The sequence below is a fragment of the Urocitellus parryii genome, chromosome Y (assembly GCF_045843805.1).
Source record: "Urocitellus parryii isolate mUroPar1 chromosome Y, mUroPar1.hap1, whole genome shotgun sequence".
In the NCBI taxonomy this organism is placed as follows: Eukaryota; Metazoa; Chordata; class Mammalia; order Rodentia; family Sciuridae; genus Urocitellus; species Urocitellus parryii.
The window spans coordinates 1,073,581-1,093,919 of NC_135548.1; the positions used below are offsets into that span (position 1 = coordinate 1,073,581).

At 41.8% G+C, this 20,339-nt stretch overlaps 1 protein-coding gene across 1 annotated transcript; it reads right to left on the reverse strand.

Moving 5' to 3' along the window:
- Positions 1 to 737: 737 nt before the first annotated feature.
- LOC144251136 (uncharacterized) lies at positions 738 to 14,952 on the reverse strand. The gene is given in 4 exon segments (XM_077794232.1): positions 738 to 1,869; positions 2,964 to 3,024; positions 3,205 to 3,331; positions 14,764 to 14,952. Coding segments are annotated over 4 exon segments (1,347 nt in total). The 5' UTR covers positions 14,791 to 14,952.
- Between the last annotated feature and the right edge of the window lie 5,387 nt (positions 14,953 to 20,339).

The following is a 20,339-nucleotide window of genomic DNA, read 5'->3' on the forward strand; positions in this document are numbered from 1 at the left end:
ACTCTGAAAGCTGAATACTGCCCCACATGGCTTATCCTCGGTATTTTCTACAGTATGTGTCCTTTCATACAACTGAACAAAACTAGAACAGCTGAACCCTTTTTATTTCTTACTTGCATAGGATTTATACTTTTTATTCCAAGTCCTTAGTAAAATACTGAGAAAACTAGAAGATTTCCCACATTCTCACACTCACAGGGCTTCTCTCCGTGAGGGTTTTCATATATGAAAATGAAAACAGGGCTGGATGGGAAGCTGACAGGATGTAGAATATCCCCCACAGACTTTTTTTTTTCAATATGATTAAAATGGCTTTGAAGACAACAGGGGAAATGGAATGATTTGTGATATTTTTTACATTTAAAGAGTTATTCAGTTGAATGTGGTGGTGTTTGCCTTTAATTACTGAGACGTGAGAGGCTAATTCTGAAGGCTAGCCTCAGCACCTAAGGAAGACCCTAAGAAACTCAGCAAGTCCCCGTCTCAAAATAAAAAGTAACTAGAATGTAGCTCAGTGTAGAGCACAATCAGACATAATCCCCAGTCTCTCTCTCTCTCTCTCACACACACACACACACACACACACACACATTTTCAGCAGTGTGAGCCCTTTCTTGTCTTTGAGGATGACATGAAATATTGATTTACCAGGTTTTACATTCAAAGGATTTTTCTCCAGTAACTTCCTACATGTATATGAGTGAAACAGTAATAACAGAAAAGTTTACCAATTGTTTTCATGCATACGATTTCTCTGCAGTATCTGTTCTTTCACGTGTGTGAAGCAGACAGGATGTGGCAAAAGCTTTTCCACATTGTTGTTATTCATAGCGCTTTTCTCTGGTATGGATTCTTTCATGTTTGCGAAGCATAGGGGATGTAGCAAAGGCTTTGCCACACTGCTTACATTCATAGGGCTTCTCTCTAGTATGTATTATTTCATGTTTGTGAAGGTGACTGGATCTAGCAAAGGCTTTGCCACACTGCTTACACTCATAGGGCTTCTCTCCAGTGTGCATTCTTCCATGAATCTGAAGGGTACCGCCTGTAGCAAAGGCTTTCCCACACTGCTTACATTCATAGGGCTTCTCTCCAGTGTGCATTCTTCCATGAATCTGAAGGGAACCATATGTAGAAAAGGCTTTTCCACACTGCTTACACTCATAGGGCTTCTCTCCAGTATGAGTTCGTTCATGTATGTGAAGGAAAGAGGCACTAGTGAAGGCTTTGCCACACTGCTTACATTCATACGGCTTCTCTCCAGTATGCATTCTTCCATGAATCTTAAGAGAACCGCCTGTAGCAAAGGCTTTGCCACACTGCTTACATTCATAGGGCTTCTCTCCAGTGTGCATTCTTCCATGAATCTGAAGGGAACCAGATGTAGAAAAGGCTTTCCCACACTGCTTACAATCATAGGGCTTCTCTCCAGTATGAGTTTTTTCATGTGAGTCAAGGTGACTGGATTTAGAAAAGGCTTTGCCACACTGCTTACATTCATAGGGCTTCTCTCCAGTGTGCATTCTTCCATGAATCTGAAGGGAACCAGATGTAGCAAAGGCTTTCCCACACTGCTTACAATCATAGGGCTTCTCTCCAGTATGAGTTTTTTCATGTGAGTGAAGGTGAGTTGATGTAGAAAAGGCTTTGCCACACTGCTTACATTCATAGGGCTTCTCTCCAGTATGTATTATTTCATGTGTGTGAAGGTGAGAGGACTGAGTGAAGGCTTTTCCACACTGCTTACATTCATAGGGCTTCTCTCCAGTATGCATTCTTCCATGAATCTGAAGGGAACTAGATGTAGAAAAGGCTTTCCCACACTGCTTACATGCATAGGGCTTCTCTCCAGTATGCATTCTCTGATGTCTTTGAAGTAAACTGGGATAATCAAAGTTTTTCCCACATATCTTACATTTGAAATGTGCATCCCCTGTGTGTGTGATCCTGTGCCTTTGAAGACTTGTGTGTGATATACAGGTCCGAACACCTTGTTGACATTCATAGAGTTTCTCTCCAGAATGAGTTCTTTCATGTCTTCTAAATAAAGAGGAGAAATGAATGGCTTTCCCACATGTGTCCCATTGAAAATGTTTACCTCCGCTGTGTGTTATCATATGTCTTTGAACACTGGTGGGATAAGAAGAGGCTTCACCACATGGTTGCCATTCATTGGGTTGCCCCCCCTTATGAGTTTCTTCATGTCTTTCAATTTCATTGAAACAATTGATGACTTTTCCACATACTGTACTTTCATAAGATCCATCTACCCTTTGTATTAACATTTGTGTGTGAACACTTTTGAGAGAAACCAGAGATTTCCTATATTGTTTCAATTCACATAGCTTCTCTTCACATTCCTCATGCTTGTAGTGTTGGTGTCCAGAGTGAGATGTGATCTGCCTGAAGGAATGAAGGTCATATGAAGTCTTTTGCACACATAATGAAGTCACATGGATTTACCCTACTAAAATTTTTCTTTGTTCAGTTAAGAGGTGGAATTGATTTGAAGGTTTCCCCACACTATTCTGTGCCTTTAAAGTTTACCATGACTTCTTTGTAGAAGTGACCAACACATAATCAATGCTTAATTCATTCACAATTTTGTATGTATTTATAGATCCTTACATTACTACCAACATCAGGTAAAGGCTAGGTTTTCTCACTTGTTCAACTTGCCTGAAAATAAAGAGATTGAAAGAAAACAATCCTTTGCAACACAGCTTCTCTGTGGCTATTATCCAAATAGTGATATTCACATATGCAATTTTATAGTACTTTTTGCATGTCAAATACTTTGAAAAGACTGAATATCTGTTACAGCTACGTATATATTTCTGGTAAAGAAACATTATAAGAATAAATACTTCTCAAATTATGCATACTTCTTTCGTTGGTTTCCTTTAAATATTACATGACAGTTCTCAGATTCCCTCACGAATTCCTCTTGTGAGTACAGTTACCTTACATTGCTCCCAGAGTTTTCAATCTGAACTTCAGTGGTCTTGTCTTCCCACTTGTCTCCTAAAATGAAAGAACAGAACAAGCTTTATGAATATTTAGGAGCTAGAAATGCTTTGCCAAATGATACGTGCCATTTATGCTGCAATAGTTCACCAACTGATTCCCTTTTCACCTTCTACATAAATGACCAAAATAAACATGAGTTCTCTATTTGATTAATTTTAAAAACATCATTATTACCTATAGAAGCAAGGTTTCTGAGGACTTCCAGCATCACATCTCTGTAAAGGTTCTTCTGGGAAGGATCCAGCAAAGCCCACTCCTCCTGGGTGAAGTTCACTGCCACATCCTCCAAGGTCACTGAGATCTGAAATATCCCACAAATGTAGAGTGGAGGTCAGGAGAGATTGACGGCATGAGAAATCTATACTCAACATGCATGATGTTCACATGATTCCCTGGCCTCTTGATGAATTCCATGATTTAATCCAACAAATCTTTACTGTACTCAATTTTTTACACCCATTCCAACACTAGAAATTGGCTACTCAGAAGGCCAACATCCTTTTTTAGGGCTTTATACCCTTCCTTTGGTGAGTTCACAGGAAGTGAGACAGGCTCCCAGATCACTCCTAACTTCTTTATCTGTTACACCTCTATTACATGTCCTAGAAACATCCGGTGTGGTACAGAGCTAATATAAGCAATTCGGATAGTACTTATCTTTAGAAAAGAAAGGTGATGAGTAGGAAATTGCAGGAATCATGAAACTAAGCATTTGAGAGAGATTCTGCAAACTACACTGGCTCCCTGTACCTAGAAGGTTAATATAAACAACATGGTATTTACTAATGTCTTGTTTCCTCTGAAAGTCTATCATTCCATACTTAAAGAAATGCCTAGAACCAGCCCACACCCACACCCTCTGGTAAAAGGGTCAATAAGGAGATTCCTTCATAGACAACATTTAGACAACCTTTCACACAGGTTGACACAATGTGGTAACTGGAGATTGAGTTCATCCTGTGTGATTATACAGAGAACAATTAGAACTTTGCAGGTGCTTTACTCCAGAACAAATTAAGTCAACTAGCTTACTATTAAGTGACAAAAACAAACATAAGTTCTCTATTTGATTAACTTATTTATTAATGAACACAACAATTTGATAATTTCCTGTGGTTACTGTCAAAGCAAAATGGGGTAAGTGCAGAGATGGCAGGTGTCTTAGAAATAACTCAATGACCCAAAAATGTCACCTTATCCAAATAAGAATCTTACAAAGTTTTATATCTCTCAAAAAATCTTCTTAATAAACAGCAGGCACTACATTTCTAAGTCTCATAGTGAAAATAAATGTCCAATGATTGTCAAAGTGTTCTTAACAGCAGCTAGTTCACTACCATAATGTAGTCATGAGACACATACCAATGCTCCGCTCAAGGACATTTTGATCAACGTTGGGCCACATGTGCAATGGTTGTCTGTTGTGAAAGAGATTCATGGTGCCTGTAGCAAAGGTGGTGCAAACAAACAAAGCAAAAGCTCTTCCAGAGTGTGGTAAAGTAACAAGTTTGTAGCCCAGAATCCTAAACTATCCTACACAATCAGGGTGTAAAAAAGGCCACCATTCACATCTGTAAGCATGTTATTCTTTTAACTTTTTTTAGAGAGGAGAGAGGAGAGAGGAGAGAGGAGAGAGAGGAGAGAGAGGAGAGAGAGGAGAGAGAGGAGAGAGAGGAGAGAGAGAGAGAGAGAGAGAGAGAGAGAGAGAGAGAGAGAGAGATTTTTTTAATATTTATTTTTTAGTTCTTGGCAGATACAACATCTTTGTTGGTATGTGGTGCTGAGGCTCGAACCTGGGCCGCACGCATGCCAGGCGAGCGCGCTACCGCTTGAGCCACATCCCCAGCCCTGTAAGCATGTTATGATGTCTGCACAGTGATGGAACTGGCAAAAAGAAAATGTCCCTGCAAGTGACACAGAACCATACTCAAGTACTGAAAACATACAGAACCGCCCAAAACAAGGAAGAATCCACAATTACACTCAGAGACATCAGCCCAACTCTGTCAGGACAATGATGCAGGCAGGAGGGCTTCATGGGCCTTGAAGCAAATGGGAAGCACACTGAGGTCTCAGGGTCACAGCAACACTCCACAGGACATAACCCACACCCCTACAAGTGCAGCACCAGTGAAATCCCATGTATGCTCAAAGAACATGAGAGCTAGAGCAGAAAATAGATCAGAAGCAGCTGAAAAGCCTCCAGGGAAGGGGACGTTAAACACAAGACTCTAAACAGACACAGGACAAAGAGGGGACTCAAGAGAAAAGGTGACCATTTTGAAGGAAAAAATGTAAAAGTCCATCACAGGAAATACTTGGAGAACACCAGAGGTGGTCCTGTATTGCTTTCTAAGTCATCCAATGCACATTTCAGAAAAGAAGAGCTAAAAGCAATCATTGAAACTGTCACTTCAGAAAAACAGAGAAAGAAGGGCAAGGTAAACCTAAATTAACCACAGGAAGGTAACAGAAGGTGTTGATGAAACCACAACCAGGAAATCCGCAGTCTACAATATCAAGTTCTTCATGAACATCAGCATCACAGATACACTGACATAAGGCTAAGAATACAGAAGACAGGGACTGGGGTTATGGCTCAGTGGAAGAGTGCTTGTCTACTGCTTGGGAGAAAGTGGGTTCAAACCTCACTGACACATAAAAAGAAAAAAGTATACAATATACAATAACATTAAAGAAAAAAGCAAAGAAGATTGAAAACCTAGTAACACATTTAAAAGTATCATCATCAACAATGCATTGGGACTTCAAGATTATCATAAACATGCTTGGTACAAATTCGACAACTTGCAAAAACTGGACCATTTATTTGAGAGAGACAATTTCCTATAACTTACACACAAGGGGAAATACACAAAACAGATGAGCCCATGGCTACTGACAAAAACAGACTCAATAACTAATTACTACCCAAAAGCAAGACAAGGCTCTGATATCTCAAACAGGCTTCCATGAGACACTTAAGAACTGCCACCAATTTTCTACTCTTTTTCCAGAACATAGAAGCTGAGTTAACACCTCCTAATTCTTTCTGAGGCATAAGTTACCATATTATCCAAATTAAATAGATAAAGAAAAGTATTTTTTTGAGAGAGAGAGAGAGAGAGAGAATGTACAATCATAAATGTAAAAAACTGTACACTCCAGGTGTCTATGCAAATGATGGGGAAATTATGGACACAGGAACCCTCACTGCAGTGACTACAGCAGTCATATCCAGAAGTGCCCAAAGCTACATGCAAGGAAGATACACCTTGCAATACTGAATGGACAAGGTGCAGTTTACCCACACCAAAGAACATCACCCAGAAAATGAGCTCTGCAGCCTGGAATGATACAGCACCCTTAAAGGCAGACTGGTAAGAGAGAGAAGCCAGTTTGAAATGGCAGAGTGCAGTAAGATTCCAAGTCAAAAACATTCTGGAAAAGACAACATTATAGATGCACTAGCAGAACTGATGGGTACCAGGGACTCAGGGAGCAGAGAGGGAGGGAGCAATGAGGAGGAGTGATGAACAGGGGGAACACAAAATTCCCAGAGCAGTGAAACTCTTCTGTATGATATTATCTTGTAAACTACGTAACACACACAATCACATCACACAGAGGAGGAACACTAAGGTAAAGAATGAACTTTGGCTTATCATAACATGTTGCTTCATCCATTCTCCTTATCAAATGTTCAACAATGGTTTAGTAACCAACAAACACCCTACACCAATGCAATATGTTGAAAACAGTGGAGACTATCAGCTGGAGAGAAGGGGTATTCGATACTATGAGTAATGTCACATTTAATTGTCACCTTGATTGGATTAAAAGATGCCAATGATTAATAACCTTATGGGTGTGTCTATAAATGATTGCCATGTGGAACAGTGTGTCTACAAAGGATTGGCATGTGGAACAGTGAACCAGACTGGAGAACCTCCTCAAGCTAGGAAGCACCATCTAATAGGACGATGACTTGGGTGGAACAAAAGTTGGAAGAAGAAGGAAGCAGCAGCAGAGCAAGCTCCTTTCTTCTCCAATTTGTTCTTGATGGCTGCTGCAGTGGCCTGAGGATATCAGACTCTGCCTCCTTCAGTCTCCCTAAGTGGACTCTGCCAGTGATTCTCCAGGGAGTTTCCAGAACCTGTGGTCTGGACTAGGGAAGCATCATTGATCCCTCTTGTTCTGCGGCTTCAGCCTCTTGGACTCTGCAGCCAGCACTCCTAAAACTCTCCAGCTGCAGATGGCCACTGTGGACTTCCAGCTTTGGGTCAAGTAGGCCAATCTAAAAGTTGCCTTTCATAATCATACTTCCTCTTGATGCTGTTCCTCTAGAGAACACTGACTAATATACTATGTAAGTCAAAAATTGCTCTGAAAAAAAATAAAGTTTATATCATAAAGAAGTGAATAAACTACCAAGCCATGAAGTTTTACATATACATGAGAAACAATTTTATATTCTAAACACCATTTTCATAATAATGCAAAAATAAAGCAAAGAGGAAGAGTCAGAGTAACAAATTTCAAAACTATGGACAAAAGCAAGGAAACTGATTTTCAATACTATTATCATCTTGAAAGAAATTGGATGATAAGCCTTCAAAAGTCATTGTGTGGTCACATACACAAAGTGTTAAGTTTTGCTGTGCTTAGCAAAACAAAGGGGTACTGTGAGAAACTATGAACTCTTTGAACTGTGTCCTTGTTGCCATCTTAAGAAGATAAAAGGGGCTGGGGATGTGGCTCAAGCGGTAGCGCGCTCGCCTGGCATGCGTGCGGCCCGGGTTAGATCCTCAGCACCACATACCAACAAAGATGTTGTGTCTGCCGAGAACTAAAAAATAAATATTAAAAAAATTCTCTCCTTCTCTCTCTCTCTCCTCTCTCACTCTCTCTTTAAAAAAAAAAAAAAGAGGAAGATAAAAGAATGTTCTGCCAAGTTTAAAATATATATATTTTTGCGCTTGCCAGGAAATAACTAACTACAAGTAGTATAATAAGAAGTATAGAGGGCTGGAGATGTGGCTCAGCGGTAGCGCGCTCGCCTGGCATGCGTGCGGCCCGGGTTCGATCCTCAGCACCACATACCAACAAAAATGTTGTGTCCGCCGAGAACTAAAAAAAAATAAATAATAAATAAATATTAAAAATTCTCTCTTTCTCTCTCTCTCTCACCTCTCTTTCACTCTCTCTTTAAAAAAAAAAAAAAGAAGTATAGAGCACTGTGACCAGTAATAAAGTTATGCTGAGAATGTTTATCCATGCTGGAAAAGAGTAAACTGCCAAGAGGATGTGTTTCTTTTTTGCTATATAAAAGAAGAAGGGAAAAAAATAAAGAGGTGCTCATTCCTACTGTGAGTGTGTATGTGTGTGTGTGTGTGTGTGTGTGTGTGTGTGTGTGTGTGTGTGTCTTTCAGCATCTCTGCTGTTACCGCCTGATCAGGAACTACAGATTGTCAGCAGGGTCTGACAAGTCATTCCAACTGCTGGTGTGGTGGTGTGCACCTGTAACTTCAGCCAATAGGGAGGTCAAGGCAGGGAAATGGAAAGTTGGAGGCCAGTCTAAGCAACTTAGCAAGACACTCAGAAATTTAGTGAGACTGGTCTTCATTAAAAATTAAAAGAGGGTACCAGGATTGGAGTTGAGTGGCAGAGCACTTGCTAGCATGTGTGAGGAAAGGGGTATGATCCTCAGCACCACAGAAAATTAAAAAAAAAAAAAAAAAGGTATTCTGTCCATCTATATCTATACAAAATATAAAAAAAAATAATAAATACAAGGCTGAGGATGTGCTTAGTGGAAGTGACTGTAGGTTTATTACCAAGTAAAACAGCTGCCCACGGCCAGAACGCTGCTCACCAATTGAAATTCATTTCTGGAGGATAACTAAGCATGAGCAAGTCCATGGCATCAATCCCCAGCACTCAATAAGTAAGCAAATAAATAAAAAAACAGTCTACAATACTAATTCTCTTGGGCTGGAGAGTAGCTCGGTAGTAGAAAACTTGCCAAGCATGTCTGTGGCCCTCAGATCAATCTCCAGCAGACCTCACACACACACACACACACACACACACACACAAAAAAAAAAAAAAAACTAAAATACATGTAATGAGAGATAAAAATGATTATAATACAAAAGGTACACAATTAGAGGCATAAAATACAACAAAATCAATGGAAAGACAACACACTTTCTCACAGGGGAGATTGAATGTTTCCATAATCTACACTCTCTAAAAAAACACTGAGCATTTCTATAAATTCTGTGAAATTTAGGGCATGGTTTACTGTATTTTGGAGGTAAACATAAGAAAAACTACATCTAAAAATAAAAATAGTATTGTTGGGGGCTGGGGATGTGGCTCAAGTGGTAGTCCACTTGCCTGGCATTTGTGCGGCCTGGGTTCAATCCTCAGAACCACGTACAAACAAAGATGTTGTGTCCACCGAAAACTGAAATATTAAAAAACATTCTCTCTCTCTCTCTTTCTCTCTCTCTCTCATTAAAAAAAAAAACAACAGTAGGGTTGGGATTTTGGATCAGCAGTAGAGTGCTTACCTAGCACATGAGAGGCCCTAGGTTTGATCTGTTAAGGTCGGGTGAGCGTCAGAGGAAGAGACCACTAAGAGACTGTCTCATGCAACAGCAGAGGGTTTATTGGGGGTCCAGCATGCTGGGGCTCAGAGCTCACTTGAGAGGAGCTGAGAGCCCCGAGAACAACTTAAGCAGAGGTTATATACATTGTTTGAACTGGGGAGTTCATGTGGAGGTCAGGGAATGCGGGAGGGGTTGTTTGTACAGAGCAACCAGATTGTCAGGAGACATTTCTCAACATACATTTAATGGTTTTTCCGGGAATTGTTTTGACACCCACATAAATTTCAGGTTTTAGGAAAACAGAACTTCAACCAACAAAACAAAACCTTTACATTCTTAACCTTTCAGATCCTCAGCACCACATAAAAATAAATAAATAGGCATTTTGTCAGACTACAGCAACAACAAAAAATAGTTTTCAAAAAATTGAAAATAATAGACTGTATCTAAGACCAGCCAAAATGTTGTACAGGACAGAGAGAATAGAGAGGGCATTTATGCTGATCCCAAATTTCATAAGATAAAAAAAAGGCCAGCTCCCAAAGGGGTGGCCCTAGGAGGAGGCACTTAGGAGGGAACAGGAATCAGGTGACATAGGGGGAGTGCTCGAGGGGATCAGCACCCTTATTTAGACAGAGACGTATGGCTCCTTTCCAGAAAACGAGTGTCATTTACTATATCACTAATATTCAGCGATTAAATGATCATAATTGGGTATTTCAGGTATTGCCAAAATTGTCCTTAAATTTTACAATGACGAGGGAGTGATGGTGCACACCTGTAACCCAGCGGTTCACGAGTCTGAGGCACTAGGCGATGTAGCAAGACTCTGTACCAAAACAAAGAATCTAAAAGGGGCTGGTGGATAAGCAACTCTGGGTTCCATTCTTGATACCAAAAAACCACACAGTTAACATGAACCTGCCAAGTCCAGATAACAACAGTGAAAAAAATGTCATCCTTTGTCAAATTCATCACCTTGTCAAGGACAGTTACTAGTTTTCATGAAATCACATTCATAAATTTATCCACCACTATTTTTATAGTATTGGACTCAAATTCTGCAGCAATAATGCAAAACAGAGTTTCTCTGTACCTTACGTGGCATTTTGGAATCTAGGGTTGGATTTCAATTTGAAATCACTGAAAAGACAAGACTGAATCTTACAAACTTTCTATACATACTCAGGGGTAGCAAAAGGTAAACTAGGTAATTAGGTGTTTTCTTTTTCTTTTCTTTCTTTCTTTTTTGATAGCCCCAAGATGAAAACCAGGGACATTTTACTACAGATCCACATCCCCAGTCATTTTTATACTTTATTTTGAGACACAGTCTCACCAGATTGCATAAGGCCTGGATAAGTTCCTAAGGCTGTCCTCAAATTTGCAACACTCCTGTCTGAACCTCTGGAGAAGAAACGATCAAAGGTGTGCACCACTGTACCTGGCTGTAAGTTGGGATTTTTAACAATGGAAATGCAACCAGACTTTTAAAAAATCCACTTCTTTCTTGCCTCTTTAATATTAGTCCATCCCATGTGGCTCTGAATAAATAAACCGGGGCCTCAGATAAGTGAGCACATCATTTCAAAGTGATACACAGAAAGCTTTGGTGCTGAGGGAGCACACATGTGTCAGGCTCAAGGGGCAGGGAAGGTTCCTGATAGCTGGGACTTGCTCCCTCCTGGTCTTGCTCCCTGAAAGCCTCTAGGATCACCCTCCAAGAGACCTGGACCATGACTCCACTCTAAGAGGCTTTTCAGGTTTGCACAGCTCTGCACTGGGGTGGGTGGTCCTTATGCTCTGGGACAGGTTTCGCTCCTTCACACTGTGAAACTGAAAGGGCAGGAATCACTGGTGACCTGGCCCCTCAGCACCAGCATCCACAGGCTGACTGGCCACCTGTCACAAAGGAATGGGGAAAGAGCTTGGGGAAAACAAGTTCCCAAGGAAGTAGCTGTCTAGATGAGGCCTGTTCCAGGAGATTCCTCAGCCCAGAGCCCCCAGCAGCTTCCCTGAGAGGCTGCACCCCACACCTCAGGCTGTCCTCTAGGAGGAGCTGACCCAGGGCCTGAAGTTCTGTTCACCTTGAAGGGACCAGGGCAGCTGTGGGCACCTTGTGGCAGCTCCAGGAGAGGACAGTGGCTGAGGACATGGGACCCTGCGAGGCATCCAAAGGGAACCTCTGCCCAAGAAATCTGACATGGTGTCTACACCTAAGGAAGATAAAGGAGAAGCACAAGATTTTTACAGCTGTGAACTCAAGTTCTCTATACAGTTGCATCTACATCAAAGAACCTTCAGAGTACTTGACTTTGGCCAACCAGACCACCATGATGGTGCAAAGGCAGGGTTCTGTATGGAGAACAAAAATTATCTTGGGCTATCTTAAGTCCTTTCATAGCCAATTATCTTAATTTCTGTATCAGAACACAATTCTCAAAACTTCTCAGAATATACCACTAACCTTACCAGATGCCTAGTCTCCAAAATCTACCAAAGCTCAGAATGCAATAACAGACATACAGAAAAAATTTTCTTTATTTTTTTCTGTACCCCATTAATCTGATGTTCCTACCAATGCAATTGGTTAATGTCGTGATACACAAGTTTCTTTTATAAAAGTTCATGTAGGCCAGACACAGTGGCGCACAACTGTAATCCAAGCAGCTTGAGAGGCTAAGATAGGAGGATTGCTAAATTCAAAGGCAGCCTCAGCAACGTAGTGAGACCATAAGAGACTTGGTGAGATCACATCTGAAAATACAATGTAAAAAGTACTGGGGATATGGGCTGGGAATGTGGCTCAAGTGGTAGCGTGCCCGCCTGGCATGCGTGTGGCCCAGGTTCGATCCTCAGCACCACATACAAACAAAGATGTTGTGTCTGCTGAGAACTAAAAAAAAAAAAAAAAAAAAAAAAAAAGGTGTGGGGATGTGGCTCAGTGTTTAAGTGTCCCTGCGTTCAATCTCTGGTATATTAAAAAAAAGAAGGAAGGAAGGAAGGAAGGAAGGAAGGAAAGAAAGGGAAAGGGAAAGGAAAGGAAAGGAAAGGAAAGGAAAGGAAAGGAAAGGAAAGGAAAGGAAAGGAAAGGAAAAAAAGAAAAGAAAAGAAGGAAAGAAAAGAGGGACACAAACATCATTCAGGGTAACTTGAATCCATGTTCCTTAGTATGGTCATTAATATTTGGGTTAAAATGAAGTATGTTTTGTAGTTGGGGTTGTCAATGCCTTTAATCCCAACAGCTTGGGAAGCTGAGGCAGAAGGATCACAACTTTCAGGCCAGGCTGGGCAACGTAGCCAGATCCTTTCTGAAAATCATATTGAAAAGAGCTAGGGATGAAGGACAGTAAATGAATCAGACATTATTGTAGTGGCATCCCCTTCCTTCACAGAAAATTTTAACTGGGTTTCTCCAGAAATCTTCACCATGGCTAATTTTAGGACTGTCAACAAGAGAGTGTCCATAAAAAAGTTCAGTGTAGATAAACTTCCTATTTTCGTGTTGCCCTATTTTACCGGGTGGCTAGTATGGGAGAAATTAGCACTCCAAGTGCTGGACTCGAAATCCCCTTACTAGTTTTTTACACACTTGTATCCAGTATAGTAGTTTGTAGAAATGTGCAAACAAGGCATCTGGCCTTGAGCTGGGATTCACAGAGAAGTCACCAACTGGGCACCATGGAAACAGCTGGTGGGGGAGGAAAGAAAGGGGAGAAGAAGCTCTCCCCTTCTCAGGTGCAGTCCTTGAAGGGTTAACGTGGCTAGAACAGTGAAAGAAAAAGCTGCTTTTATGTATGTGATGTGACAACTTGACTATGGTGACTCCATTTTGTGAACTCAGCCATGACACTCAAAAAGGTCATGACTGGGGCAGTTTGCATTCTTTTATTCATGAAAATCCCCTAAGAACACAGAATGATCTATGTGCCAACCAGAGACTAACTGACCACAACTTTCCAGCTTGCTGGCATTGCCTGAACCTCCAAATGTCCCTTTTGTGGTTTTTGTGCTTAAATATGGAGCCAAGTTAAGGTAGGGGCCCCACTCTGACAACCTCATTCTTTCGAGAGCAGAGTGTCTGCCACTGGCCAGCAATAAAGGCTTAACTGGAATGAGACTGTGTGGTCTGAGAGTTATTTGTGGGTCTCAGTATTACAATGTGAACTTCTGAGTCCCTCCCCTTACATGTTGGGTATAAGATTCTGAAACCACCTGAACTCGGGGTTCAGGGGATGAATTGATTGATTACAGCAAAAGCAGTGCCCTCTGAGACTGGCTGCAGCCAGATAAAACTGTTTCCAGCTATCTTCAGTGCCTTGCCTCCTCTGTCCCTACATCATTATTTCCCTGTGTGCTTAAGGGACTACACGACTGGGGTGACTCTACATCATGGACTATCAGAAAAGGGAGCAGTTATCCTCTATTGGTGCAGCCCAGGATTCCATATCCCTGGGATCTATAAACAACTTCTTAATTCCCTTTAAAGCAGTTATTTTGACCAAACACAAGGAAATGTTAAGTGATTATTCTTTCCCCTCAAGTATAACATTCACAAATAGAAAACAAATGCTTTCAAAAGTGTTGTTCTTGCCAAGGACAGTGGCACAGGCCTGTCATTCCAGATACGTGGGAGGCTGAAGCAGGAGGATCACAAATTATGGCTGAGGGAGGGAGGGAGCAAAGGAGGGAAGGAGAGAGGGAGGAAAAAAGGGAGGGAGGGAGGGAGGAAGACTTTTTCCAATATTTCACTAGATGAAAAGTGACAATTAGCGGACGGTGTCCATTTGGACCAAGTGGGAAGAACCAACGTCTGGCCGAGCTGTGAGGTGGAGGGAAGGTGGGTTTAGAAGGCAGGAGGCGCCTGCAATTTGGAGGACCTACAGCAGCCTCCGGAGGAGCTCCCCTGGGAGGAGGAAGGTGCATTTGTGGCCCTGCTTCCTCCACGTTGGGAAGAGTGGGTGTGGGCCACCAGTAGGGAGCAAAGGGGACACCAGGGCCCTGAACCGCGCTTCCAAACCCCCAGGGAACCAGGGCACAGGGGCCAGGGCCACCTGCCAGCGTGGAATCCGCCGCCCTCCGCAGCTCACCCCCGCGCCGGGCCCCAACGCCGCACCTTCAGCCCTGGTCGCAAATTCACCATTTTTGGCTTCCGTGGTGACCCGGCGTCCTCTGGAGGAACTTCCCGGCCCCCAAAATCCCCGGGGACACAGGCAGCGGCAGAGTCAATGGGTCACTGGAACAGAAACTCGGCCAGAGAAGGAGTAGCCCGGTGGGTGAGGAAGAAGGCCCGCAATGTTGTGGAAGCCCGCCCTTCCCCTTCCTCTGCGCACTGATTGGACAGTTGCTCCAGCTTCCCGGATGGATGGCCTCCAGGCCCGCCTCTGCATCGTGAATGACAGCTAACATCATCCAATCACTGCCTGAAATTGGGTAGAGTGACGGATTCTTGGCCCCAGCCCTTTTCAGGAGCAGCTTCCAGGCTGTGCTGGGACCTAATCCAGGTGGGAAGCCTTGGCTTTGCCTGTGGTACAGAGGTGACACCTGGCGCTGCTTTTGGAGCTTGGCAAGGCCCTGGGTTTAACCTCAACACAAAACCAAAGCACAGCTTCTCGGGGAGGCTGAGGCTGGAGGAGCCCAAGGTCAGAGAGACCCTCTCTTAAAATAAAAGGGAAAGGGTGGGATGTAGCTCAGAGGTCCAGGTCAAGCCCCATTGGGTTTATTCCCCAGGACCTTAAAAAGAAAGAACGATATTGCATCTATACATATATTTTTCCACTCAGCTGATGCGACCTGAAGCGACTTAGAAAGACCCAGTCTCCAAATTTTTGAAACACTATTTAAAGATATCATATATATGACTCATATATAATATCTAAAAATCAAAACAATTTGAAAACTATTTTAGTAATTCTCATCACCTTCCAGCCTCTGTGGCTTTGAGGAGGCAGCCTGAGCTATGAAAGGAAGCAATTGGGGTTGGCTCTGATGCTCAGGGTTCCATCCCCAGCACAGAGGGTGGGGGAGGAAGGAAGGCAATCCTCTAGGGCAGCAATGTGCGGTGGAAATAAAATGGGTGACTTGTGCTTAGTGAGCATGTTCTACTTTGACTGTTAGGAAGTCTTGTGCAGAGACCTGACTCTGGGGATCCCACAGGTCTGGTCAGGTGTTTGCCTCAACATCAAACAGAAAAGGTCATGATGCAAAGCAGAAAAGGAACTTTGACCAGTGCCCCTACAGCAGGAAGACAAGGAAACCCTGTCCTTACCCTGTCTTCAGATGCTGACAAGGACTTTGAGGTTTTAGAGAAAGAGTAATCATAGGCATGTATGTATAGGGCAAATTTTATCTAGGATTTAGTATTATCTGTAGGATTTAAGCTTCAGGTATCTGTGTTCTTATAACATGTCTGTGAGCGCACTCTCACTTCCCCCCTTGACACATGTCACTCTATTGCACAGACTGACCTCACTTTGTCAGGAACAAGTCCCCCTCCGTGTATTCTTTCCATGTCAAGGTTTTCAAGAAAAGCCATAAGCCCTAGGAAGCAACATACCGTGAGAAGCTGACCCAGCGCTCTCAGCTTCCTGGGTTTCAGCTGATAGTCAAACCAGAAAGAAACAAAAACCCTGCTCAGCTTGGCCCATTAACCCTGCATATAAAACAAAAAATTGCCAAGTGGGGCCAATACTGCCTGTCATGTCTACCCCCCTCCTGGAAATTAAGTACAATTTTATTCTCTGCTCTTAAGTTGGGCTTTGTGAAGTCTTTCACATCCTGCTCACTTGCCCAAGTTCATTCTACCTAATAATATTGCCCATGGCCAAGGGGGGCTATTGTGTAAGAAGTCATATTCCCACGGGTGTGGAAAAGTGGGCACATAGCTTCCCAGGGCTGAGAATTGAATTCCAGGTGCTCTTATTGTCCCCATGGTAGAGACTGAATTGAGGGCAGGAGCACTTTGCCTCTGAGCATCCCTTTTATTGTGGTTCAAAGAAGGTGGGTGTGAGCATAACTGTAATGGGCCTGAGAGAATGCATGAGACCATGTGGCAATGTGTTCTTCACTTATCAGTTTCATTTGAGCGCCCCAATGACATCATCTATAAATCAGAGACCTCCATATGGAATTCCTCCACCAACTCTCTGAAAACACAGGCACTTTTAGCACCTTCAGAAACTCCTGCACAACAGAAGCTTCCACAAACTCTTTATGATAAGGACATTATGGCCACTTGTGATGACTACCAATTACTGAGGGTTCCTAGAGCAGGAAGCTGCCCCTTATGGACCTTGCTATATTATTATTTTTTAAAACCATAGACTTGCTTTTTATTGAATTGGTAAATTTTACAGAGTTCCTAAACTAGTAAACCATGCCTGAGAATCCAAAGAAGAAAACAGTATAATGGACAAGCCCATCCATCCATAAAACAGTTTATTAAATCTTGGTTCCTAATGTATTTTTCTTGGAGGTACTGGGAATTGAACTCGGGGGACACAACCACTGAGACACCTCCCAGCCTTCTTTTTAATTTATTATTTGAGTTAGTGTTTTAGAGACAGCGTTGCACTGAGTTCTTTACTCTTTGTAATCCAGGTAAGTCACCTTACAAATCACAACACTTGGGCTAAGGTTGTGGTTCAGTAGTTGACAACATGCCTAGCATATGTGAGGCACTGGGTTTGATTCTTAGGACAACATATAATTAAATAAGTAAATGTCCACTGACAAGTAAGAAATAATTTTCTTAAAAAGTGAATAAATGGGCTAGGGCCATGGCCTCAAATTGTAGTGTGCTCACCTGGCATGCGTGGGGCACTGGATTTGATCCTCAGCACAACATAAAAATAAACTAAAGATGTTGTGTCCACCGAAAACTAAAAAATAAGTAATAAAAATCCTCTCTCTAAAAAATATGAAAAGAAAGCAAAATCCTCCTGCCTAAGAATCTTGAGCAACTGGAATTTCAGGTGTATACCACAGAGCCAGGGGATTCACAAGAATTTTGAGGATTTCACAGTCTTTCATAAAATTTTAACAAGAGTGGAATTTAAGTCTGCTGCAAATCTTTAAAACTTCTAGTACACTGTACCATTAAATAAACCTCTCCATATTCATCTCAGTTTGTTTCACATAAGCATCACACTACAAAAGTTTGTGACAAAGTGCATATATGAAAGGAAAATATGTGATTGAAGGTCCAAGAGGTGACTTGTTATTGGGTTTTGGCCTCCAAATCATATATTCAGTATGACACAGAATATTTTAATTGTCATTTAATCATTATATATTCTCACTACTTACTCTCCTAAAAACCCAAACCCATCATAAGGTGGCCATCCACATGTCAGTCCACATGCCAACACTATTAACCAAAAGGGGTAGGCAGATCCTGTCAGAAGATTCTGTAGCCCTCTTAGGAGTCTGAGTCCTGCACTCACGTACTCACCAAGACTGAATTCCTACAAAGAATGCTGGCACCCTAGGACAGTTGCATTCACTCCAGTTCCTCACACTGCCCAGGAGCAAGCCTGCAACTTCTGCTTTGGCAAATGAATTCCTTACAAAGATGTCCAGATTGCATCAAGTACTCATACACCAGTATGCAATATTTCTACTAAATCAAAGATGTAAAACTAGGAAATTGCCACACTGTCTCAGTAGGTGGAAAGACAGTTTACAGTAATCCTGAATGGCTTAAGCTGTATTTATTAAAAACAGAAGTGCCACAGCACACTCTTTTGGCTTTCCTTTCCAAATGAACACTGACACTCAGCAAAAGGCCAGCAACAGATATAGCAGTGACAATCATCCCATCATTAGCAGGTTGGTTACCTTAAAAATTTGAACACAAGTATGTAAGGAACTCTTAGCAATGATCACACAAGATCCATGATTCCTGAATAGGTTGTGGGTGAGGTTTTGCTCAGGATGCTTTGAGTCCATAGGACAAGTCATTGAATTCTTTAGCCTGAGCAGAAACAGCCCTCTCCACATCATGTATTGCACAACATCACCTGGTTGGAAGCTGTAGCTCCATCAGTGATGTAGGGCACATGAGGCTAGACACCCAAGGAATGCTCCAGGAGCAGACTATTAGATGCAGAGTTCTAAGGGGTATCACCTAAAAATTTAGATCACTGCTTGGAATTTCCTTGATCTGCATTTACACCCAGTGTGACAGGGATGGAGGTTCATACTTTTTGTAGGGGTATACATAAAGGTGTCTTTTGTTTTGTTTTGTTCACAGAAAGTGTTTGTGTATAAATTGTAAGATTGTTCAGAGGTCTTCTAAGCTTTAACACAAAAACAGAAGTCTGTGTTATAACCCACATTGAGATTTTTGCAAATTTTTTTCCTGATATTCTGTTGAAAGATTATGGTGAAGGTCTCTCGAGAAGCTTATTTAAGATTCTTTGGTGGAGAAGGGAGGGCAACTATATTAGGACATCAGACTGTGGTGCTTCTTACCAAGTCTTTGGTCACGTGGTGTGTATTAAGAAAATCAGCACACAATTTTCCCAGGGCTAGTGAGCTACTCTAAACACAGAGAAAAATGAAGCCTAGGATTTCTAGAATATTCCACCTAAGTATTATTCATGGGGAGAAAAGCTATGTTGGATGAAGTTTTTTTTTTTAAAAATCCACTGGTATAAAAGACCTTTAAGAAGGAAGAGACCATCTAAAATTGTGGAGGAAACACCTGCAGAGCTGCATCTGCTGATATGGTAATCAGTGGGGTCCACACACACAGCAACAGCAAACTCACCACTTAGCTACAGGAGTACTCAGTGCTAGAATGCCTGTGTAGCATGCACAAGGCAGGATTGTGTCCCCAGAACTGGGTAAAGAAAAGAGAAAGCAACTCAAGCATAGGGCAAAATGTTTTGAGAAAGTGCCTCTCCAAGTAATATACACAAATGACATGATATCCTAATGCTTTTTAATGTGCCTACATACAGCACAATTCATGAGACTTAGAACAAGCACAAGTGACAAGAGTGGGGTCCCAGGGTCATCAACAGATCAATAAGCAATCAGGGAAAAGAAATAGGCCAGCTACAGGGTAAATAGACACATCCCTATGGTCCCAGCTCCCAGCCTCACCCCATCTCAAAAAATAACAATTAAAAAGACTGTGGAGAAACTCAATGGTGGAACACTCCTGGGTGAAATGTGAACAAAGAAAGAGAGGAAGGAAGTTCAGAAGAAACATTTCACCAATCTACCAAAGGCTGGACTGGAGAGGCCTAAACTAACATATACAATAAGTAATAAAACATTAGACACAAAATACTTAGAATACAGGAAAATGGAATCTAACAATAAGAGAGATTTAACCCATAAAACATGTTGCTTTCAAATCTTCATGCTGATGCAATGTTCCTCTCCATCCCAGGGTGCATTTTTGTTACCTCTGAATAGATAAAAAAAGAAATGAAGGCACACACCTCTTCACACACCTACAGTTGTTTTCTGAAAAGTAATAAATAAAATGAAATAAAATGAAAATTTCCTCAAGTCTGAACAAGTTCAAATGGATCTGAAACAAACAAAGATCCTACCACATTTCTATATACAGGGCTTTTCTCTAGTGTGATTTCTTAAATGCTGTTCAAAGGGACCTGGAAAGTTGAAAGTCTTACTACAATTTTTAAAGAGAGTAAAATGATCTTCCCATTTGTGAAT